Source organism: Oncorhynchus mykiss, chromosome 30, assembly GCF_013265735.2.
Source record: "Oncorhynchus mykiss isolate Arlee chromosome 30, USDA_OmykA_1.1, whole genome shotgun sequence".
In the NCBI taxonomy this organism is placed as follows: Eukaryota; Metazoa; Chordata; class Actinopteri; order Salmoniformes; family Salmonidae; genus Oncorhynchus; species Oncorhynchus mykiss.
Genome location: NC_050570.1, coordinates 29,910,997 through 29,937,187, shown reverse-complemented (window position 1 = coordinate 29,937,187; position 26,191 = coordinate 29,910,997). Strand labels below are relative to the sequence as shown.

The 26,191-nt window shown below is 40.4% G+C and overlaps 1 protein-coding gene across 2 annotated transcripts in view; it reads left to right on the top strand.

The window, feature by feature from the left end:
• Positions 1 to 26,191, top strand: part of LOC110521697 (BMP/retinoic acid-inducible neural-specific protein 3) — a 98,276-nt gene that overhangs the window by 54,890 nt on the left and 17,195 nt on the right. For both annotated transcript variants that reach the window (XM_036968752.1, XM_036968751.1), the window contains exons 7-8: positions 296 to 532; positions 10,163 to 10,385. In XM_036968752.1, coding sequence (XP_036824647.1) covers positions 296 to 532; positions 10,163 to 10,385 — 460 coding nt within the window. The remainder of the gene's footprint in view (positions 1 to 295; positions 533 to 10,162; positions 10,386 to 26,191) is intronic.

The following is a 26,191-nucleotide window of genomic DNA, read 5'->3' as shown; positions in this document are numbered from 1 at the left end:
TGTCAGAAGGAATTTAGCTTCAATCTGTGTTTCAGTCTGGCATTGGAAACCAAACCACTGGATTCCAAAGTGAATCACAGGGATTGATAGACATGTATGAACAAGCCAGTGGAAATGTATCTATAAAGTGACTAGAAAGTACCTCATTCTGTCCTATATAAACTTACTGTAGAAATGCAATATGCTATAGTTACTACAGTATTTGAGTCTAGTTAATATTACAGTCATTTGTTTTGTAGTTTACCCAGTATTGTAAAATACTGTATAAACAGTACCATATCCTCTCCTCTGCCAGGTCTCCAGACCATCCTACCAGAGTACCTGAGGGCTAGGTTTGTCCAGGCGGCTCTGAACTACATTGGCTGTAATGAGGAGGGTCAGTTTGTGTGCCGGGACAATGACTGTTGGTGCCGCTGCAGCCCAGGCTTCCCCCAGTGTAACTGCCCCAACGTGGACCTGAGGGCCATGGAGGCCAGCCTAATGCACATCAGGGACACCTGGAACATAGCCAACCAGGACTTTGAGGAGTCAGGTAGGGAGCATGAGATTGATGATACACTCAGAGTATAGAAAGAGTTTGTAACATTAAAGATACTTGCACACAGAGCCAAGTACAGTAGGTAGGCCACAGAACATTACACAACACAGAGATGAATGTGACATCTGACAAGATATATGGGTTCATGTCTACCCTGAGTGTTCAAAATAATAGAACCACCTTCCTAATATTGAGTTGCATCCCTTTTGCCCTCAGAACAGCCTCAATATATGGGGGCATGGACTTTACAATGTGTCAAAAGCGTTTCACAGGGAAGCTGGCCCATGTTGACGCTAATGCTTCTCACAGTTGTGTCATGTTGCCTGTATGTCCTTTGCGTGGTGGCCCATTCTTGATACACACAGGAAACTGTTGAGCGTGAAAAACCCAGCAACGTTGCAGTTCATTACACACTCAAACTGGTGCGCCAGGCACCTACTACCATACCCACTTCAATCTTTTGTTGTGCCCATTCACCCTCTGAATATCACAAATACATAATCCAAATCTCAATTGTCCCGGTTTAATAATCCTTCTTTAACCTGTCTCATCCCCATAATCTACACTGGTTGAAGTGGATTTAACAAGTGACATCAATATGGGATCATAGCTTTCACCTGGTCAGTCTATGTCATTGAAAGATCAGGTGTTCCTAATGTTTTGTACACTCAATATGTACTTTAAGGATTAATTATTCAAATTAAATGTTAGGTCAATATTGATGAGTCTAGAGTGTCTGCTTTGTGTCAGTAAACACCTTTCATTAATATGTGGGACTGAATCCACAACATTGATGTTGACAGCATTATACTGTAAGGGTGGATCACAACAAAGACGCAGAGCTTTGCATTGGAGCATTTTGTTAGCGCTTGTTTTCTTAAAACAATACTAAATGGGAGATTACATGCACCTGCGTGCTAATATAAGCTAGCTTGATTGCAATGAAAACCCCACAAGAATAATCCAGTGATTTTAGCTGATTTTACATTGAAACCAGAAATATGTAACCTTCGTTGTCTAGGTTTTCAATATCCGCCCCAATGAAATAATGACCTATCAAGAGCATCGGAAAATATAAGGCTGATAAATGGAAAATATTTATAACACTATAGGAGTAGTAGGCCTATACTTCATTCCAATGTTTCATCTGAAATGGCAAATCAATGTGTGTGCCATTGGAAATATCTTAATTAGACTACATTTTCATTAGATAACTAATCAGGATTGACTTGATTTATTTACACATTTCAAATATGGCGAGTGTAGGGATAATTCCCCCCCGGTCTTGATACCAAATTACTATACTTTTTAAAGACACATTGTAATTAATGGATTCAATAAATTGGAATTGAAACAATTGAGGCTGCACAAACATGAGTTTTCCATTTATACAACATGTAGGGTAAATTACCACCCTAGATTTCCCTTGGTAAATGAGAAAATACGTTATTCCAGTTGTACGGAATGATTATCAAATAGATATATTGCCCATATTCTGGTCAAAAAGTAGGATTAATTTGTTTTGCGATGATCATACCCACCAGAGGGAGGACATATGTGACCGACTGACTCGATACGGTCTTATGTCTAAAAATTTGAAATTGTGTTTTTTTAAATGTTCATACAGTACCGTTGAAGAACAATGGGAAAGTAATTCTGCTTTGGAAGTTGGTAAACTTTTGAGAAAATGTCCCTGGAATGTTTTGGTACACCTACTGGAGAGCTCTTCTTTGACAACACCCTTTCAGCATCATTCACAACCTTTTAAGCTTTAGCCCCACCCATCTCTTTAAAGATTCCCATGTGAGGCCGTGTGCTAAACAGAGTGAGTACAGTAGTGTACAAAACAACCAAAGATTTCAAGATCAAAGGTGTTAACATTCTATTGTCGTCCGACATCAAACTTGTCGTTGGTGTTATGAAAAAGTGTAAAAACAAATGACACGCTGCATGACATCATCAGTCTGGTGGTCCAAAATGTATACAGCAATAAACCCATCCGTTTAAAAATGTATTTAGTATATGTGACCGACAGGCTCAAAATCGGTCTTATATAGCAAAATGTTCAATTGTTTTTTTTTACATTGGATAAAAGTAGAGACTCAGAGCTAAACATTTTTTTATATCATACACTACATGAGGAACAATGGGTAAGTAATTCTGCTTTGAAAGTTGATAAACTTGTAAACTCCCTTTTGAGAAAATGGCCTTTGAATGTTTTGGTACTACTACCGGAGAACCCTTTGTCTACACCCATTCAGCATCATTCACACACTCTTAAGCTTTAGCCCCACCCATCTCTTTACAGGTTGATCTGAGCGTTCTGTATTAACAGCAGTCAAGCACCCAAGCCAATTTGCTAGCTATTTCCAGACAGAAAGAGGAAACATCTCACTGAACATTATTCGCCCTAGAGCTGGTTAGGCTGTTACGTTATCCAGAGCGTTGGTAACTGCAACTATGCTGTTAGATTGTTCGTTAGTAAAATCAGAGCATTTCTCGGAGTGTTAAGAGCATACTTGATGCTCTAGTGAATAATTAGGGTTGATCCTAACGTTCTGATCTCACAAAAGCAGTCAAGCACCCAAGCTAACTGGCTAACATTGGCTAGCTTGCTTGCTACTTCTAGACACAAATGAGAACACCCCACTGACTATTTTAGTCGCCCTAGCAGAGCTCATTAGGCTGTTACGTTATCCAAAGCAATGGTGACTAACTGTGCTGCTGGAAACAGTTGTATGAAGTTGTTTTTGTCAACGTTTAGAGTCACCGGCCATATTCAACAGGTGTTCGTAAATTAATCAGTTATTCTGTGCTCTGGCACACACACAGACGAGTGCTCTGAAATAGGAGTAGATGGCCAGACTGAATTTATGACCTCACCCGAAATGATTACTTGCATAGTGAAGTATTTTGTTAAGACATGTAGCTAGCTAGCTAGGTAAACAATGAACCATAATCCCAACTCATGACGTTACCACCCTCAATGAATTTGTGGGTAGCTAATCAACCAGGTTCAATGTTAGCTAGCTAACATTAGGCTATAATTAGCCAAGCAAATGGCTCTAAGATACGAATAATACAATCATACATGTAACGTTTGCCTGCAAGCGGGTCAGCCAGCTAACATTAGCTAGCTAACAGTACACTAACTTGAAATGAAACCACTTTGTCAAAATTAGAAACGTGTAATATCTGAAAATGTAGCTAGCTAGACTATCTTACCCATATATATTATTGATGGGCGCGTCTCCTGTTGGATGTCATGGTTGCCCTTAGTTTGAAGATGTAATCCAGAGACAGTTTTTTTTCTCAATCTCCTTAGCTATCATACTTGAATTCCACTGATTTCAAAACTCGGTCCTCCAGAAAGTGGAGAGCAACATTTATGCAGTTTTACAATGCAAAACATTTTTTTTTTTTTAAAGCTGCGTTAGACAGGATTAAATAGACATACTGACCAGCTCAAATATACAGAAGCGTGCTATATGGCAGCCCAATCCAAACTCATCTCTCAGAATATCCAGCCCACTCATTATCTCAGCCAATCATGGCTAGTGGGAAGGTTGCTCACGTTTTCTGTGGCTAAACCAACTACGCTCGTAATTTAACAATTGTTTTCGTATTTACAGATGGCATACATGTTTCTTATTAAGGCACATGAAAGTTCACAGGTTCGAGAAGGCATTTCTGGAAAAAAAAACGCATTCTGATTTTTAAAAATAGTTCACGTTCAAACGGCTCTCCTGTGAAGTAGTGACGCGCGACATACACCTAGTTTCCTGAAACAGGTCAGTTGGAAGTTTACATACACCTTAGCCAAATACAGTTAAACTCAGTTTTTCACAATTCCTGACATTTAATCAGAGTAAAAATTCCCTGTCTTAGTTCAGTTACGATCACCACTTTATTTTAAGAATGTGAAATGTCAGAATAATAGTAGAAATAGAAAAATATTTATTTCAGCTTTTATTTACTTCATCACATTCCCTAAGGGTCAGAAGTTTACATGCACTCAATTAGTATTTGGTTGCATTGCCTTTAAATTGTTTAACTTGTGTCAAAGGTTTCGGGTAGCCATCCACAAGCTTCCCACAATAAGTTGGGTGAATTTTGGCCCATTCCTCCTGACAGAGCTGGTATAACTGAGTCAGGTTTCTAGGCCTCCATGCTCGCACACACTTTTTCAGTTCTGACCCAAATTTTCTATAGGATTGAGGTCAGGGCTTTGTGATGGCCACTCCAATACCTTGACTTTGTTGTCCTTAAGTCATTTTGCCACAACTTTGGAAGAATGCTTGGGGTCATTGTTCATTTGGAAGACCGATTTGCGACCAAGCTTTAACTTCCTGACTGATGTTGCTTCAATATATCCACATACTTTTCCTCCCTCATGATGCCATCTGTTTTGTGAAGTGCACCAGTCCCTCCTGCAGCAAAGCACCCCCACAAACATGATGATGCCACCCCGTGCTTCACAGTTGGGATGGTGTTCTTCAGCTTTTTGTTTCATCAGACCAGAGGACGTTTCTCCAAAAAGTAAGATCTTTGTCCCCTTGTGCAGTTGTAAACAGTAGTCTGGCTGTTTTATGGCGGTTTTGGAATGGTGGCTTCTTCCTTGATTCCTTTCAGGTTACGTCGATATAGGACTAATTTTACTGTGGCTATAGATACTTTTGTAACGTTTTCCTCCATCTTCACGAAGTCCTTTGCTGTTGTTCTGGGGTTGATTTCCACTTTCGCACCAAAGTACGTTCATCTCTAGGAGACAGAACATGTCTCCTTCCTGAGCGGTATGACTGCTGTGTGGTCCCATTGTGTTTATACTTGCGTACTATTGTTTGTACAGATGAATGTGGTACCTTCAGGGGTTTGGAAATTGCTCCCAAGGATGAACCAGACTACAATGAAGTCTACAATGTTATCTGAGATATTGGCGGATTTCTTTTGATTTTCCCATGATGTCAAGCAAAGAGGCACTGAGTTTGAAGGTAGGCCTTGAAATACATCCACAGATACACCTCCAATTGACTCAAATGATGTCAATTACCCTATCAGAATCTTCTAAAGCCATGACATAATTTTCTGGAATTTTCCAAGCTGTTTAAAGGCACAGTCAGCTTTGTGTATGTAAACGTCTGACCCACTGGAATTGTGATATATTGAAATAATCTGTCTGTGAACAATTGTTGGAAAAATGACTTGTCATGCACAAAGTAGATGTCCAAACCGACTTGACAAAACTATAGTTTGTTAATAACTTCTTGATGCTACCCATCCCTTTAGCGGGATAATTGTCATCAACAACCGCTGAATTGCATAGCGCCACATTCAAATAATATTACAAAAAATATTTATTTTCATGAAATCACAAGTGCAATATAGCAAAACACAGCTTAGACTTTTGTTAATCCACCTCTCGTGTCAAATTTTGAAAATATGCTTTACAGCGAAAGCAATCCAAGGGTTTGTGTAAGTTTATCGATCACTCGACAAAACATTATGAACACCTAGCATCAAGTAGCTTGTTCACGAAAATCAGAAAAGCAATCAAATTAATTGTTTACCTTTGATGTTCAGATGTTTTCACTCACGAGACTCCCAGGTACACAATAAATGTTCCTTTTGTTCCATAAATATTATTTTTATATCCAAAATACCTCAGTTTATTTGGGGCGTTATGTTCAGAAATCCACAGGAAACAGCGGTCACGACAACGCAGAGAAATTCCAAATAGTATCCGTAATGTCCACAGAAACATGTCAAACGTTTTTTATAATCGACCCTCGGGTTGTTTTTAAAATATATAATCGATAATATATCAACCGCAACCTTCTTTTTCAGTAGGAGAGGGAAAGGCAATAGCTGCCCAAACTCTGATGCGCCAAGCAAAACACTGCTGGCACCCGGCCATACAATGACACAATGTTATCTTTCTCGCTCATTTTTCTAAATAAAAGCCTGAAACTATGTCTAAAGACTGTTGACACCTTGAGGAAGCGACAGGAAAAGTAATCTGGTTGATATCCCTTTAAATGGAGCAAAGGCAGGCTATGGAACATGGAGTTTTCAAAATAGAAGCCACTTCCTGGTTTGATTTTCCTCAGGGTTTCGCCTGCAATATCAGTTCTGTTATACTCACAGACAATATTTTGACAGTTTTGGAAACTTTAGTGTTTTCTATCCTAATCTGACGATTACATGCATATTCTAGCATCTAGTCCTGAGAAATAGGCCGTTTACTTTGGGAACGTTATTTTTCCAAACATAAAAATAGTGCCCCCTAGCTTCAAGAGCTTTTAACAAGACATTTTTGGAGTGGTTGAAAGACTTAGGTTGGAGTCATTAAGACTAGTTTGTGTGAACTTCCGACTTCAACTGTATGTCAATCTAGAAATCCGGCAAATAAAAGTAACTATCTAAATAATGTCTTAGTTTGTTTGTAGCTGGTTGGATAGCTAACTAGTGTTATGTTTTCTGGCTAGCCAGCTCAAATAATGACCATATTGTAGCTGACACTGTCTTAACTTGAGGTCATTTTGTAATTCATTATTACACGGAAATTAACTCACAAGATCATTATTTACAAGTGAATGGTGAGATAATTACAGAAAATAGCTTACGGTTGTGAGTGTGACGAAATAAAAGCAGGGTATTCTACTGGAGGTTTGATGAACTTGGACACTGTCTCGTTGGCCTAACGTTATGTCCTAATTTGACTTTGGTGCAAGTCATGTTCTTCACATTACTGTCTGGTAAACACACACTATTTAAAATAAAATCTATGTTTATTTGTCACATGCACAGGATACAGAAGCTGTAAATGGTTACTTGTATAGTGGATTCTCTTATTTAGACATGTAGCTAGCCAATAAACAACTTTCTGACTAAATAGAGAAACGTATAATATCTGAAAATGTTGCTAGCAAGACTCTTACAGTATACATGGATGAACACTTCTACGTCTCTGTCACAGATGTCATGCTCCCCCTTAGTTTGAAGATGTAATCCAGATTCAGGAGTTTTATACATCAGCCTTCTGTGTGTTCTCTTTTCAACTCCCTCCGCATATTTGCAATAAAGCTTCTGAATTTTCTTAATCTCCTTAGCTTCCACCGATATCAAAACTCAGTGCACTTCCTCTGTGACAACAACACTGTCCATCGCTGTTCCAGAAGACTCCACAATGTCTGGTTCAATGAAAATGTTTTTACTTAAATCAGGGATTTCCTCATCGTCTGACTCATTTTCAGAGTCAGAGAGAGTAAGCATGGCATGATCGTCTTCCAGAAATTGGAGAGCATTATCAACACATTTGCAGTTTTTCGTGATATCCTTAAAAAAATAGTTGTTAGAAAGGATTACCTACACATACTGAGCAGCTCATGTTCTAGACAGAAGCATGCTACATGACAGACCAATCCAAACTCATCTCTTGGCATGTCTAGCCCATCCACTATCTCAGCCAATCATGGCTAGCGGGAAGGTTCTTAACTTTTTCTGTGGTTAACTTCTCTAGGAGGTCCCACCTCAACAGTACTGGATGGCAGTGAAATTGCAGGGCGCCAAATTCAAAACAACAGAAATCTCATAATTAAGATTCCTCAAACATGCAAGTATTATACACCATTTTAAAGATAAACTTCTCATTAATCCAGCCACAGTGTCTGATTTACGGCGAAAGCACACCTTGCGATTATGTTAGGTCAGCGCCAAGTCACAGAGAAACAGAGAGACATTTTCCAAAGAAGGAGAGGTGTCACAAAACTCAGAAATAGCGTTAAAATGAATCACTAACCTTTGATCTTCACCGGATGGCACTCACAGGACTCCATTTTAGACAATAAGTGTGTTTTGTTCGATAAAGTTCATCTTTATGTCCAAAAACCTCATTTGAAATTATTCTCTCCCCCTTCACAGTAGAAGCCTGAAACAAGGTTCTAAAGACGGCTGACATCTAGTGGAAGCCTTAGGAAGTGCAATATGACCCCATAGACCCTGTATATTGGATAGGCAATGATTTGAAAAACTACAAACCTCAGATTTCCCACTTCCTGGTTGGATTTTTTTCTCAGGTTTTTGCCTGCCTTATGAGTTCTGTTATACTCACAGACATCATTCAAACAGTTTTAGAAACTTCAGAGTGTTTTCTAACCAAATCAATGCATGTTCTAGCTTTTGGGCCTGAGTTTACTCTAGTTTACTCTGGGCACCTTATTCATCCTTATTCCAACCAACTAGGCTTGTAATTTAACCATTGTATTGTTATTAAGGCACATGAATGATCACTTGTTCCAGAAGGCATTTCACCCCAAAAATGAATTTTGAAAAAATTACATGTTTACGTTCAAATGCCTCTCCTGTGAAGTAGTGACGTGCGACATACGCCTAGTTTCCTGAAACGATTCACATATCTTGAACGAATTTTGCAACAATCAGGACTACAAGTGGACTAGTACAACAACTTTAAAGGAAAATTCCACCCAAAACAATATTTTTGTATTTGTTTCATTCGTCCAATTTTGACATGGTCTTGAAAGGTTTTGCTTGTCAACAATCAAGTTTTCAAGATATGTAACTTTCAAAAAACAGAAACCATCCCCATATGAAGAGTTTTGCATCATGTGCACAATAACTGTTTGTCGGGAGTTTCATGAAAGGGGTTTCCATGGCTGAGCAGTAGGGGCTGTGCCTTTTAGTTCCAGTAAAGGGAAATCTTAACTCTACAGCATGCAATGACATTCTAGATGATTCTGTGCTTCCAACTTTGTCGCAACAGTTTGGGTAAAGCCCTTTCCTGTTTCCTGGACAAAGCTAGGTCCATACATAAATGGTTTGTTAATATCGGTGTGGAAGAACTTGACTGGCCTGACCTTAACCCCATCGAACACCTTTGGAAGTAATTGGAATGCCGACTATGAGCCAGGCCTAATCACGCAACATCAGTGCCCTACCTCACTAATGCTCTTGTGGCTAAATGAAAGCAAGTCCCCATAACAATGTTCCAATATCTAGTGGAAGGCTTCCCTGAAGAGTAGAGGCTGCAGCAAAAGGGGGACCAACTCCATATTAATGCCCATGATTTCGGAATTAAATGTTCAATAAGCAGGCGTCCACATACTTATGGTCATGTAGTGTATTACAAAATGGCTAATCTGAGAACAAATGCCTATTGTAATCAGATAGAAATCCACACCAATGTTAATTGTAAATATCACAGTCACTTGTTAGATTAGGTTGGATTTATTCAATGGCTATTGATAGCTCTGAAGATATTTTGGTTAATTCCTGTTATGCCCCTATTCACTCATTAAACCGGATATCCTGAAGCAAGGTAACATTTTCAGTTTCTGTTTGGCCTCCACACACAGAAATTAGCTTGATCTGCTAGGACACTTCATACACAAACCCACGTTTAGTTCAGCCTCTCCCCATTTATCATATGTGTCACATAGTATCACTTCCAGTTTCCCCCACGGTGGCCCAGCAAACCAATTCCCATGTGCCATCTCCCTAAAGTGATCCGTTTGACTATGAGCCAAAATTAACAGATTCATATAAAGTACTAAGCGGAGCAGAACTGCAATGGAGCATTAAACCTCTTCACACCTGTCTGCCTTGCAGAGGAGTTCCAGAACTTTGTACGGAGACTACCGACATTCTACGCCCTCAACACATCTGCCATCCAGTACTTCTGGAAAATGGAGCCTGCCGTCCATCAGCGCTACAGACAGCTAGATCTCAGCAGCAGACAGCTTATCGCCAAATCCAGACGGATCGTTGACAAACTCTTCACCCTCAGCAAGAGGTGTCGGACACAGCTGACAGTCGTTGTGCTGAGAAAGAGGTGAGAACATGTTATGATAAATGATAAACAGTCCCTGTGAGGAGTGAATGTTCAGTCATAATGTCTGTTCAGATGGACATACAGAAAGTACTGTAAGGAGATCTGAAAAAAATACAATCGATCATTGGGAAAGTATTCATTTTTAGTGCAATCAGTAGAAATGTGACAAATGGAGTTTCAAGGCCCTCGTAAGACATCATAGTAAAATAGGATGTATTGCAAAAGGAAATAGTAAAATGGTGGTGTACTGGGTGTTACATTCCCCAATAAGAAACAAAAAATAGTCACCCAACAGAAAAATGGAACTAACAACCAAAAGAAAACAGGTGAGGTTTTAAAAGGGGTTCTGAAAGGGAACCATGGGGGTGCTGGCCAAGCGAAATCGAGAAGCGTCTTAACACCCACCCTGGATGCCCACTAGATTCCCTTAATTAATAGACAAATTAAAGGGAAAGAAAACCCCCACAAACTTACGGTATGGTGTAAAAACAAACATGGAGCAAACCAAACAGGGGAGACACAAGCACTGGGCAAAAAGGGTCCATAATCAGGGGATAGCTTTACATGACACATTTTTGATATTCTAAAGAATACAGACCATTTCCAATGCATATTTTTGGATGTGCACAGTGTGCTCATTCAATATCCTGAAATATGTGACAACCTATTTTCTCTCATGTTGACAAATACTGACTGTATACATTGCATATCTGTGTTTTCTCAGCACATTCAAGATATGAAACTATATTGATTCGAAATATGCTTCTCTTGGCTGTCCATATGCAAATGTTGATATGCTGAAAATAAAGAGGATTTCAGAGGCATTACTGAGTTTTCACCACATACTCAATAATTTGACAAATATTAAACCCATATTTTTCTTTCATGCACAAATCACTTTTGGATTCCCTCTGGATTTCTGTATATACTGACTGTAGGCCTACATAGTATATTTTCTCAGCACATACAATGCATAGGCTCTTGACTGAGGTCCATATCAGGATCCTGATATGCATTTTGATATACTCAATTAGGACAATTTCTGATGCTTATTTGAGTTTTGAGGATATGCTCAATAATTTGACATATTAAATCCATATAATTCTTTCAGACACAAGCTATACTTTTAAAGTCACCTGCAATCCGTAAGCTAAAAAGCACTGTAACTGGTAGCCTAGCAACAACAATCACTTATTTTCAGAGTTCCAACTGTAATTTTTGAATCTGGGTGCCACAAATGAGTGTGTAAATGGTGTATGGTTGACAACTGGAGAAACAGACTTGAGAAGCTGTTCAGAAAATACTTCAAAGAAGTTAACGCTAAATTGAGTAGCTCATTTTAGTTGTTTTATTTATCTTAGTAACTAGAATCAAGAATGTTGGTTTAGCCGGCAGCCAGTAGGGCTAGCTAGATTCATAGAGGAATAAAAGCTAATTGGGCATCTAGCTAGTAAAGAATTAGAGATTATTTTTACCTCCTATCAAGCCTCAAGGTGACAGCGAAAGTTTTAAAAGGTTTAGGCATATTTTGTATTACTGGTTAATATAAGCTGTCTAGCTAACTAACTAACTTAGCTAACTAGCAACTTGGCTAGCTAGCTAACTAACTTAGCTAACTAGCAACTTGGCTAGCTAGCTAACTGACTTAGCTAGCTAACTAGCAACTTGGCTAGCTAGCTAGTTAGCTAGCTAACAAGCAACTTGGCTAGCTAGCTAGTTAGTTAGCTAACTAGCAACTTAGCTAGTTAGTTAGCTAACTAGCAACTTAGCTAGTTAGTTAGCTAACTAGCAACTTGGCTAGCTAGCTAGTTAGCTAACTAGCCATTTAGCTAGCTAGCTAGTTAGCTAACTAGCAACTTGGTTAGCTAGCTAGTTAGTTAGCTAACTAGCAACTTGGCTAGCTAGCTAGTTAGTTAGCTAACTAGCAACTTGGCTAGCTAGTTAGTTAGCTAACTAGCAACTTGGCTAGCTAGCTAGTTAGTTAGCTAACTAGCAACTTGGCTAGCTAGCTACTTAGTTTTCTCATCATGAATGTAGCAGGTAGAGTAGCTAAATTATACAGTACCAGTCAAAAAGTTGACACCTACTCACTCCAGGTTTTTTAGTGAATAGTGAAGACATCAAAACTATGAAATAACACAGCTGTTATCATGTAGTAACCAAAAAAGTGTTAAACCCAAATATATTTTATATTTGAGTTTCTTCAAAGTAGCAACCCTTTGCCTTGATGACAGCTTTGCATGATCTTGACTTTTTCTCAACCAGCTTCATGAGGTGGTCATCTGGAATGCATTTAAATTAACAGGTGGGCCTTGTTAAAAGTTAATTTGTGAAATTTCTTCCCTTACTGCCTGTGAGCCAGTTGTGTTGTGACAAGGTAAGATACCATTATTTTGTAAAAAACCAAGTCCATATTAAGGAAGGAATAGTTCAAATAAGCAAAGAGAAACGACAATCCATCATTACTTTACGATATGAAACATACGGAACATTTCAAGAACTTTGAAAGGTTCTACACCTGCATTGCTTACTGTTTGGGGTTTTAGGCTGGGATTCTGTACAGCACTTTGTGACATCAGCGGATGTTAGAAGGACTTTATAAATACATTTGATGTATTCTGACAGTGCAGTCACAAAAACCATCAAACATTATGATGAAACTAGCTCTCATGAGGACCACCACATGAAAGGAAGACGCAGAGTTACCTCTGCTGCAGAGGATAAGTTCATTAGAATTAACTGCACCTCAGATTGCAGCCCAAACGAATGCTTCACAGAGTTCAAGTAACAGACACATCTCAACATCAACTGTTCAGAGGAGACTGCGTGAATCAGGCATTCATGGTCGATTGTTGCAAAGAAACCACTACTAAAGGACACAAAAAATAATAATGGACTTGCTAGGGCCAACAAACACGAGCAATATACATTAGATCCACAGATGATACAATCTCTATTGCACTCCACACTGCCCTTTCCCACCTGGACAAAAGGAACACCTATGTGAGAATGCTATTCATTGACTACAGCTCAGCGTTCAACACCATAGTGCCCTCAAAGCTCATCAATAAGCTAAGGACCCTTGGACTAAACACCTCCCTCCGCAACTGGATCCTGGACTTCCTGACGGGCCGCCCCCAGGTGGTAAGGGTAGGTAACAACACATCCGCCACGCTGATCCTCAACACAGTGGCCCCTCAGTGGTGCGTGCTCAGTCCCCTCCTGTACTCCCTGTTCACTCTTGACTGCACGGCCAGGCACGACTCCCAACACCATTAAGTTTGCTGATGACACAACAGTGTCACAACAGCCTGATCACCGACAACAACGAGACAGCCCATAGGGAGGAGGTCAGAGAACTGGCCATGTGGTGCCAGGATAACATCTTCTCCATCAACGTGATCAAGGCAAAGGAGATTGTAGACTACAGGAAAAAAAAGAGGACCAAGCACACCCCCATTCTCATCGACGGCTGCATTGGAGCAGGTTGAGAGCTTCAAGTTTCTTGGTGTCCATATCACCAACAAACTAACATGGTCCAAGCACGCAAGACAGTTGTGAAGAGTGCACGACAAAACCTATTGCCCCTCAGGAGACTGAAGAGCTTTGGCATGGTTCCTCAGATCCTCAAATGTTTCTCCAGCTGCACCATTGAGAGCATTGCATCACTGCCTGGTATGGCAACTGCTCGGCCTCCGACCACAAGGCACTACAGAGGGTAATGCGAAAGGCCCAGTACATCACTGAGGCCAAGCTTCCTGCCATCCAGGACCTCTATACCAGGCAGGGTGTCAGAGGAAGGCCCTAAAAGTTGTCAAAGACTCCAGCCACCCTGTTCTCTCTGCTACCGCATGGCAAGCGGTACCGGAACACCAAATCTAGCTCCAAGAGGCTTCTAAACAGCTTCTACCTCCAAGCCATAAGACTCCTGAACATCTAATCAAATGGCTCCCCAGGCTATTTGCATTGCCCTCCCCCTCTCTTTTACACCACTGCTAGCTACTCTGTTACCATATATGCATAGTCACTCTACCTACATGTACATATTACCTCAACTAGCCAGTGTCCCCGCACATTGACTCTGTACCGCTACACCTTTTATATAGTCTCGCTATTGTTATTTTAATGCTGCTCTTTAAATACTTGTTACTTGTATTTCTTATTCTTAGCTGGGGGGTTTTAAACTGCATGATTGGTTAGGGGCTCGTAAGTAAGCATTTTACTGTAAGGTCTACAGCAGTTGTATTCGGGGCATGTGACTAATACAATTTGATTTGATTTAAACTTCAAAATTCAAAAAGGCACTCGCACATCTGAGCAATCATTTTTGCAGGTGCATGGCAACAGATGAACAAGATGAAGGAAAAAGGAAACCGCGCACAGTGTGCAGTTTCCTTTTTTCTTTGATTTGAATTAGACTGAAATATGTCCTTTGGTCTGAGTCCAAATGTGAGATTTTTGGTTCCAACCGCCATGTCTTTGTGAAACGCAGAGCAGGTGAACGGATTATCTCTGTATGTGTGGTTCCCACCGTGATGCATGGATCATGAGGTGCGATGATGTGGTGGTGCTTTGCTTGTGACACTGTTGGTGATATATTTAGAATTCAAGTTAAGGTTAACCAGAATGGCTACCACAGCATTCTGCAGCGATACGCCATCCCATCTGGTTTGCACTTAGTGGGACTATCATTTGTTTTCCAACAGGACAATGACCCAACACACCCCCAGGCTGTGTAAGGGCTATTTGACCAAGAAGGAGAGTAATGGAGTGCCGCATCAGATGGCCTGGCCTCAACCCAATTGAGATGGTTTGGGATGACTTGGACTGCAGAGTGAAGGAAAAGCAGCCAACAAGTGCCCAGCATGTGAGAACTCCGTCAAGACTGTTGGAAAAGCATTCCAGGTGAAGCTGGTTGAGAGAATAATAAGAGTGTGAAAGGTGTCAAGGCAAAAATACTTTTGGTTACATATGTGTTATTTCATAGTTTTGATGTCTTCACTATTATTCTAAAATGTAGAAAATAGTAAAGTAAAGAAAAATCCTTGAATGAGTATTTGTCCAAATCTTTGAAGTCTTTGCAAGCAAAAGGATCTTTCTTCATGATCTGAAAATTGAAAACTATTCTTCTGTTGCTGAATCCTCATTGTTCACGTTCAACATTTCAAAAGGATCAGTGTTAAATTAGATAGAGCACAGTAGTTGTAAAATAATATCTTCAACTTGTAAAAAAGCACAGATTGTACAGTATAAGCTACATTGTCTATGTGTGTGTGTGTGTGTGTGTGTGTGTGTGTGTGTGTGTGTGTGTGTGTGTGTGTGTGTGTGTGTGTGTGTGTGTGTGTGTGTGTGTGTGTGTGTGTGTGTGTGTGTGTGTGAGAGAGAGTGAGTTAGTGTCTTAGAATCCCTGTAGCTGGTTCCTCCTCTCTGATTTCACATTTCCCCAGCACTCAGTGAGGTGGCTGACAGATACATATACACACACAACGACCTGGGTTCAAATACTATTTCAGGTATTTCAATTACTTTTCAATACATTTGAAAACAAGTATTAAGATGAGCTTAATTTGAAAGAAAAGTAGTTGAATATTGGAATGTTTTTCAAAATACAATGTGTAAAGTATTGGCATGTGTTTACAATTACTTCAAATACATATCGTTGGAAATATTTTAAAGACAGTATTTTCAAATAAATATTTGGTATACACTACTGTTCAAAAGTTTGGGGTCACTTAGAAATGTCCTTGTTTTTGAAAGAAGAGCTCATTTTTGGTCCATTAATAATAACATCAAATTGATGAGAAGTACAGTGTAGACATTGTTAATGTTGTAAATGACTATTGGAGCTAGAAACGTCTGATTTGTAATAGAATATCTACATAGGCGTACACAGGCCCATTTTCAGCAACAATCACTCCTGTGTTACAATGGCACGTTGTGTTATCTAATCCAAGTTTATCATTTTAAAATGCTAATTGATCATTAAAAAAACGTTTACAATTATGTTAGCACAGCTGAAAACTGTTGTCCTGATTTTAAAGAAGCAATTAAACTGGCATTTAGACTAGTTGAGTATCTGGAGCATCAGCATTTGTGGGTTTAATTACAGGCTCAAAACAAATAACTTTCTTCTGAAACGTGTCAGTCTACTCTTGTTCTGAGAAATGAAGGCTATTCCATGCGAGAAATTGCCAAGAAACTGAAGATCTCATACAACGCTGTGTACTACTCCCTTCACAGAACAGCGCAAAACTGTCTCTAACCAGAATAGAAAGAGTGGGAGGCCCCAGTACACAACTGATCAAGAAAACAAGTATGTTAGAGTGTCTAGCTTCATTATTAAAGACTATCCGCAAAACACCAGTCTCAACATCAACAGTGAAGAGGCAACTCCGGGATACCGGCCTTCTAAGCAGAGTTCCTCTGCGTCTGTGTTCTTTTGCCCATCTTAATCTTTTCTTTTTATTGGCCAGTCTGAGATGGCTTTTCCTTTGCAACTCTGCCTAGAAGGCCAGCGTCCCGGAGTCTCCTCTTCACTGTTGACGTAAGAAAGAGACAAGTTTTGTTATGGTGGGGGGAAGCGGTGACTGGCTTTCAAAAGTTGGTTCTGTACAACGTGACCGGTCCGGAGTAGGCTACTAAGTGACTGAGAGTGAAGAGCAGAATAATCCTAACATTGATTTAAGAACAGTCCCCTTGGTCTTGATAAGCAGCATGAAACTGTGCTGAAATACACGGGTAGGCTATTGCTTCAAATCCTATTATAACAATTGAATGACTTTGGGTGTTCCAGTAAGCAACAATTTGTTGCTTTCATTTGTTGCTTTCACTCCAGCACAGAGAAGAGAAAGGAGCCTTAAATAATTAATTAATAAAGCGGTTGAATTCACAAAAGCATTTGACAGTTTTTAATGTTGGCCATCAACCAAAAACACAGCATCTACCATGGTAAAAAAAAAAACTATTTCAAAATGTATGTGTTTATTAGGCTACTGTGCAGTCTGAAAAGTACACATAGCCTACAGTGCATACTGTAGTAAACATGGGAAAGTGCCTAATTCTTTACCTAGGGGAGAGCAGGCCAGACTTTCTCATTGACCTCAATAACTCATTAACTCGGTCTTTAATGCTTTTTCGGGTTGCATCAGTCATGGACAGAAACTTCGGAGACACAGTATTAATGATGAACACCCGAAGGTTCACTGGTAAGCCACAGTTGCTTCTGGATCCATCCTAGTTGGTATTCTGTGTCCTCTCGTATCTCTTTTTGGTTACACATCCTTGGAATAGCGGAACAGCATAAATGTCTAGACAGCCTCTGCTGTGCCTGGTGAGCAGTTCATTAAGTTCTGTTGTCAGAAGAGCAATGGAAATGTTAGGGTGAACTGACTAGTCTCAACACTAGTGCGACTTATGTCGCCTACGGTAGACCTACATTATATCTAAAATTATTTTTTAATCTCTACATGTACAGTGGGGCAAAAAAGTATTTAGTCAGCCACCAATTGTGCAAGTTCTCCCACTTCAAAAGATGAGAGAGGCCTGTAATTTTCATCATAGGTACACTTCAACTATGACAGACAAAATGAGAAAAAGAAATCCAGGAAATCACATTGTATGATTTTTTATGAATTTATTTGCAAATTATCGTGGAAAATAAGTATTTGGTCAATAACCAAAGTTTATCTCAATACTTTGTTATATACCCTTTGTTGGCAATGACAGAGGTCAAACATTTTCTGTAAGTCTTCACAAGGTTTTCACACACTGTTGCTGGTATTTTGGCCCATTCCTCCATGCAGATCTCCTCTAGAGCAGTGATGTTTTGGGGCTGTTGCTGGGCAACACGGACTTTCAACTCCCTCCAAAGATTTTCTATGGGGTTGAGATCTGGAGACTGGCTAAGCCACTCCAGGATCTTGAAATGCTTCTTACGAAGCCACTCCTTCGTTGCCCGGGCAGTGTGTTTGGGATCATTGTCATGCTGAAACACCCAGCCACCTTTCATCTTCAATACCCTTGCTGATGGAAGGATGTTTTCACTCAAAATCTCACGATACATGGCCCCATTCATTCTTTCCTTTACACGGATCAGTCGTCCTGGTCCCTTTGCAGAAAAACAGCCCCAAAGCATGATGTTTCCACCCCCATGCTTCACAGTAGGTTTGGTGTTCTTTGGATGCAACTCAGCATTCTTTGTCCTCCAAACACGACGAGTTGAGTTTTTACCAAAAAGTTATATTTTGGTTTCATCTGACAATATGACATTCTCCCAATCTTCTTCTGGATCATCCAAATGCTCTCTAGCAAACTTCAGACGGTACTGGACATGTACTGGCTTAAGCAGGGGGACACGTCTGGCACTGCAGGATTTGAGTCCCTGGCGGCGTAGTGTGTTACTGATGGTAGGCTTTGTTACTTTGGTCCCAGCTCTCTGCAGGTCATTCACTAGGTCCCCCCGTGTGGTTCTGGGATTTTTGTGATCATTTTGACCCCACGGGGTGAGATCTTGCGTGGAGCCCCAGATCGAGGGAGATTATCAGTGGTCTTGTATGTCTTCCATTTCCTAATAATTGCTCCCACAGTTGATTTCTTCAAACCAAGCTGCGTACCTATTGCAGATTCAGTCTTCCCAGCCTGGTGCAGGTCTACAATTTTGTTTCTGGTGTCCTTTGACAGCTCTTTGGTCTTGGCCATAGTGGAGTTTGGAGTGTGACTGTTTGAGGTTGTGGAAAGGTGTCTTTTATACTGATAACAAGTTCAAACAGGTGCCACTAATACAGGTAACAGGTGGAGGACAGAGGAGCCTCTTAAATAAGAAGTTACAGGTCTGTGAGAGCCAGAAATCTTGCTTGTTTGTAAGTGACCAAATACTTATTTTCCACCATAATTTGCAAATAAAGTCATTAAAAATCCTACAATGTGATTTTCTGGATTTTCTTTCCTCATTTTGTCTGTCATAGTTGAAGTGAACCTATGCTGAAAATTACAGGCCTCTCTCATCTTTTTAAGTGGGAGACCCTGCACAATTGGTGGCTGCCTAAATACTTTTTTGCCCCACTGTAGGTCTCCTGATTTTAAACCCTATCAAACTTGTTTGGCATCAACTGAAAACATTAATCTGTAACTCTGCAAGGCCTACAAGCAAAGATTAACTGGTGATGGCCATCAAGATGTTTTAAATTGGCGATACAATAATGCAACAAATACATTGATAATCTCCACAAGGTTTTACCGTGGTCATTGAGCTGGGGGGAAGTGCAACTAAATGGTAGTTGAAATAAACATATACATTGCAAGTTTGGGGGAATATCACACCTACAGTAGCCGGGCTATTGAATTATAATTCTGTAAATAAATCAATATATGAAGAGTCTATTGTCCTGCTAATAGCCCATCATGTAAACATTGTTTGCATGATGTGCCACACCTGCTAAAGTACACTTGTGAAAAAAAAGTGTTTGTAAACATTTTTTCAAAATGCCTCCAGCTGTCCATCATTACTGTAAATAAACTCACAGCATCTAAAAAAAAATGCACATTATGCTTGTTTACATTCTTCATTGTTACAAATGACTGAACACACAACAGGAGCAGATCATTTTTCGTAACGGCAAATCTGGTATGTGAGAATATCTAAGGGGCTTTTATATAATAATGCATGGTTAATTACAGTATAACAATAATAATCGTTGGATAACAGATCGGCTCTCGGGATCTCATTAAGAGGCGGCTTCTATCTTCAATAATAATAATTCATTCAGAAGGTTAACCCTCCTGCTGTGTTCCGGTCGAATTGGCCGATTTACAAGTTCTCTCTGAAAAATGTAGTCATTTAATCGGATTGTCATAATGTTCCATGACTTTGTCCACATAGGGCATCTGAACACACAAAATACATTTGGATGATTTTCATAAAATTTGTGGTGTTTTATTTAACTTTTATACACCTGTGGTGTTCCCGGTCAAAAATGACCGGTCATAAGAAATTAATGGGTGAGACTACAATTGGTGTATAACATTTTGTTCAGGCACATGCCCATTCATCGGATGGACACACTTCCTCTCCCAGACCCTCACATTCACGTTTGAGCAAACACACACACACTTCACTCCCCTTCTTGGCTTCCATGGCAACCCCCATGGGAACCTTTCCCCAATAGAACCTTTCCCCCACGGGAACCACACCTGTTGGCATCCCCTCCCAGACCCTCACATGCATGTGTGTTTGAGCACATACATTCACACCTCACTCCCCTTCTTGGCTTCCATGGCAACTCCCACAGGAACCTTTCCCCAATAGAATCTTTCCCCCACAGGAACCACACTTGTTGGCATTCTCACAAAACAATCGCAACATTATTTCAATAATATATAGAACTTTTGTCACAGCTCTGGTATATAAAGCTTTTTTGAGGCCTTGCTCACAATTAATTCTATGGCAGCACAATAACCAAACGATATACTGTATGTGAGGCTCTTGATCATATATTTGGTGATGAGGAGAAAGGCCAGGAAACTGACAGTGAAGATGCATTAGAGGAGGAAGTGTCAGAAGTTGAAGACAACACAGAATATGATCCAGACCAAGAGACAACCGATGTGGAACAATCCAGTGATGAGGAAGAGGGCCCTGCTGAGGTTGTTACATTCCAGTCAAAGAATGGGAATTGGTCCTGGTCTTCATCCCCACCTGAGAGAAGAGGTCGGATGTCGGCTGAAAATGTGATCAGGGTGACTGACCCCGGGGCCAACGAGACACCATATCCCGGGTTGATGACAAAATCTAGTCAATATATATATATATATATATATATATATATATATATATATATATATATATATATATATATATATATATATATATATATATATATACACCATGTATAATATATTTTTTTTTAAATGAAATGGTTTCAAAACAAAAGTCCTTGTTAAACTTTGACACAAAGTAGTCTGATAAAGAGCACAATATGTTTAATCTGAGTATTTGTTATAGTCCATACATTGTGCTTTTTTTTTTACTCAAAACGAGTTATATGAGCTCAAGTCAATGAGGCCTGCAGCCCATAAATACCAAATACAAGTTCAAAACGTGTAACGTACACAAGAACTTCAGTTGATAAACATTTCTAAAACAACATTAGGTGATATGTATTATGGATTTATAATCAGCTATAATGGAGCGGTCATTTAGGACTGGGAACACAGAATTAATTAACATGAAACGAATCCAACAGGAGGGTTAAACCCATAGGTTTTAAGCCTGCAGTAGGTTATAATTAGTGGAAAATTGCGTGTCAATTCATAAAGCCTGTGCCATGGAATCGGTACATCGAAAAGCTCTTCCCAACTATATTCCAATCTATATGGCACAGATGTCAATGTTTTGTTTCTTAAATGAAACTGCTATATTTTTATTTATCACAATTCACTTTTTTTTTAAACGGGTATTTTAATGCAGGACCGACAGACAAGTTCCTTTTTTGTCTGAAACCAACTTTGTATGGCTTGTTTAAAAAATAATATTGGATATATTAATAAAGGGAAAAAGGCTATTGAAGATTTTTAAAAAAATACATAATTTTCAATAAAGCCAGTTTGTTATTTAGAATTATTTATTTCTGTTTTTAGAGGGAAAGAAACCAAAAGCCCACTGTGTCTATTTCAAAAATCTTCAGTCCACATGTCAAGTGACCTTGCCTCATTGTATTTACCCAAGTTCGCTCAACTCCATGACCACCGACAGTTTTTCTTGCAGGACTCTAGTGCCAGAGGAGAGACTGACTCAAAACGTCTCCATTAAATGCCACAGATTAGAATACCGATAGAACAGCATTGTGAGTAGTGTGGTGCAATGACAGAATACCACCATCTACACTAATGGTTGCGGCATAAGCTCGTAACATTTAAAGAAAGAACCAATGTACTAATTCAAGGGTTTTTCTTTGTTTTATTATTTTTTACATTGTAGAATAGTGAAGACATCAAAATACATATGTGACCGACGTGCTCAAATCGGTCTTATGTAGCAAAATTAGAAATTAACTTTTTTACTTTGGATAAAAGTAGAGACTCAGAGCTACACAATGGTATATCACACAGCATTTGTATGGGAAAAACATCTTGCTTTAGAAGTTGAGAAACTTGTAAACTCACGTTTGAATGTACTAACAATAGCTGTCAAGCACCCAAGCCAGCTACTTCCAGACATCTAAGTGAGCGAGAACAGCTCACTGAACATTACTCGCCCTAGCAGAGCTGGTTAGGCTGTTATGTTTTCCAGAGCATTGGTGACTGCAACTGTGCTATCAGTTTGTCCGTTCGTAAATTCAGAGCATTTCGTGTTCAGAGCGCACACCGGACGTCCTGGCAGATGAGTAGAGTTGAGCCGAACTGTCTGACCTCACAACGGCAGTCAAGCACCCAAGCTAACTGGCTAATGTTGGCTAGCTTGCTAGCTACTTGAAGACACAATGAGAAAACACCCCACTCGCCCTAGCAGAACTGGTTATGCTGTTTTCATGTTATCGTTGGTGACTAACTCTTGTCACAAACCGGCTCGAAGTTTGTAACAAAAGGGAGACAGCGTAGAGATAAGGACTAAAATATATTTCTTAACTAAAGTAAACTAAATACAATTAACAATGATGTGTGTAGTCAGTAATTAGTAGAGTAAGTGAGTGTTTGCGTGCATAAATGTGATAATGAGGGGTGTTGAAAGGTGCCAAAGTAACCAACCAAAACGGCCACAAAAGTGCCACAACCAAAATCTATCAGTGTCTGCATGGAGACAGTCTCCCGCATGGGGAAGCGGTGTATTTATCCCGGGACACACCCGAGCCCAAGTGTGTCCCAATTCGCTGACGACCATCCCGGCTCCGCCCACTGACATCCTATTAAGGAAAACAAGAGCAAAGAGAAAGTCAGCAGACAGAGTGGGAGGGTCATCATCCCCCCATAAAACCGGGGACCAACAAGGACCCCGGAACACCATACCAGTCACACAAACAAAATACTACCCTGTATCCTAATAGAAGACCCCCCCTGCATCCCAAATGACCCAGCCTGCATCCTAAATCCATGAGGTGGGGTACGTGTTCACACATCCACTTTCCCCAGCCAACCTCATCCTCCCCAGACCTCAGCAACCTTTGCACACAGGAAGCAACCTTTAAGAGGAAAGAAGAAAACGAGACCAGAAGGGAACAGACAGAAGTGATAGAACAGGACAATACCAAACAAAATAACTGGTCAGTCACATGGACATTCAGGAACAGGGCGCACGAGAGAGCGTCAGCAACAACATTATCAGTCCCATCCGGTTTACTGACCAAGATACATGGAGAAGCCCAACTGGAGAAAGGAGGCTCTGCTATATCACTCTTCAGCATGTACCTGACCTCAACATACAGACAACTCAGTTTCTCTGAAGAAACTATATAGAACCAAATGGGTTCAGCATCTCCAACGTCAATATCGTGTTCTATTAAGTTTGTACATGTAGGTGTATCAGCAAACAAATGAGGAAATCTCAGAATCAGACCGACCATCTCTTCCCGCCCATCAACAGGTAGATAAGCGAGAAGGCTGTCTAAAATATCCAGCGTCTCTGAATTTTTCAATCTACTCTGCAGTATGCAATCGTCGGGACCAGGAACATATTCCTCCCCATGCACGGACCTGGCATGACAAGAACCCTGCGAAATAACGGTATCGGCCAAAAGAACAGGTTTTACCGTCCTATAGGGTTTTAACAGATTTACATGGCACAGATGGTGTGCTTTTCTCCGTTCTGCAGTGGCAACTAGATAGTTTTGCTTAGTGCACACAACCGTATATGGACCTTGAAAGTTTGCTTGAAAAGAAAGAACCAACAATTGACAGCAGAGCAAGAACCTGGTCACTGGACTAAAGTGACGAGGCTCAGTTCGCCAATCAAATATGCCCCGCTTGATAGGCGCTAGACAAATTGTGTTTAATATGGAGCTGTTGGAGAACCTGACCAAACAGATGAGGTGAAATTAGATTCTTGATCACTCTGAATGACCATAGGGATTCCAAACAGTGAGATCAACTGAGTCAAAACTTTTACCACATACTTAGTGGTGATAGACCGGAAAGGATAGGCAGCAGGAAACCTAGTGGTCTGACACATCACAGAGAACAGGTAACTAATACCCTTTTTAGAACGAGGCAGAGGACCAACACAGTCAATAATCAGATACTCAAAAGGTTGGCTGAGTACAGGAAAAGGAAACAGTGGTACCGACTTAATAGCTTGATTAGGTTTACCAAATAATTGAAAGGTGTGACAAGTTAATGAACTCAGAAATATCCCTCTTTAACCTAGGCCAAAAGAAATGTCTTAATATGCGATTGTCAGGCTTCCTCCCACCCATATGTCCAGCAACGTCGTTGTGGGAAGTTGTCAACACCAACTCACAAAGCTTAACTGGTACAACAACCTGACTAATAGCCTCCCCCACAAAACAATTACCATGAGACACTGACTTCCTCATCAGGACATCCTCTTAGAGAAAATAGCCATGGGTGACATCTCCCAACTGTTCCACAGGCACAATTAGGTCACTCAACTCGTCTAATGTGGGGTCAGCCCATTGCTCCGGGGTACAGATAATGGGATAACAGGGAAAGTAGTGACAGATTTCTTTGCCATTCTTGTTAGCCGGCGTAGTGACTAGGTCGCCATGGCTCAGAACGCGTCACCGCACACGCAGAGATCACATCTGGGAAAACTGTGCGCACTCTCATCAGGAATCCCTACAAATGACGGCTTAGCAGAAACCACTAGAGATGGGAACACGACAGGCAGACAGGCTCACCAGCCAAGTTACTCCCAAGGATAACGTCGATACCGTCAATAGGCAACGATGGACGCACCCCCACAACAACCTCACTTGTCACCAGTCCACAATTCAACATCAGTTTATGCAATGGAACTGACAGTGTTCAAACCTAATCCCTTAATTAGAACACTACTCCCCGAATCAGGCTCAGCAAAGAAGGGTAACAGACTCAAATGATTCAGAGGCATCTGTGTCTCTCAGGATCTTCACTGGCACTAGGTCCTTACTTCCTAACATAGACACAAACCATCTGTAATGAAAGGTAAATAGTCTGGATCAATATGGATTTTCACATGCACCTCGGCATGAGACAATGTGTCAGGAGTAAACTGATGTGGAACAGGTGCTGCTAACGCTGTAGGCTTAGATTAAACATAAGCGCAAGTACTGCATTTACCCCTAGCGCTGAGAACCGGACATTCATTTTCCCCAATGACCTGAACCTTGACAGTGACACTCTTGACCAAAGGCAGCTTTACCACAGAAATCAGGCTCAACCCTAGTTGAATGAAACTCTGTCCGTGAACTAGAGTATCTCGGTGAGCCAGGCCCAAATCTCTCTGAACGCCCCCACTCACTCTGAATACGGGGCTCTGCAAAGACACTTGAGACAAAACATACTCGTCTGCCAAAACCGCAGCATCAGCAACAGTCTTTACTTTTTGTTCGTTAATGTATGTGGCTATATGATCAGGGATTTTGTCCTTAAATTGCTCTAGCATAATCCAATCACATAGCCCTTGGAAGTCATAACTGCAGAGGCGGAACACCAGCGATTAAACTGTGAAGATCTTGCTTTTTAAAGTTCTAAATTGTTGGCAGTAAGCCTCAGGAACCAATTCGTAAATCTGTAATTCAGCAATTTTAACCTTATCATAGCTAACACTGTCGGCTACACCTAGAGCTGAATATGCTTCCTGCGCTTTAGCAGTCACA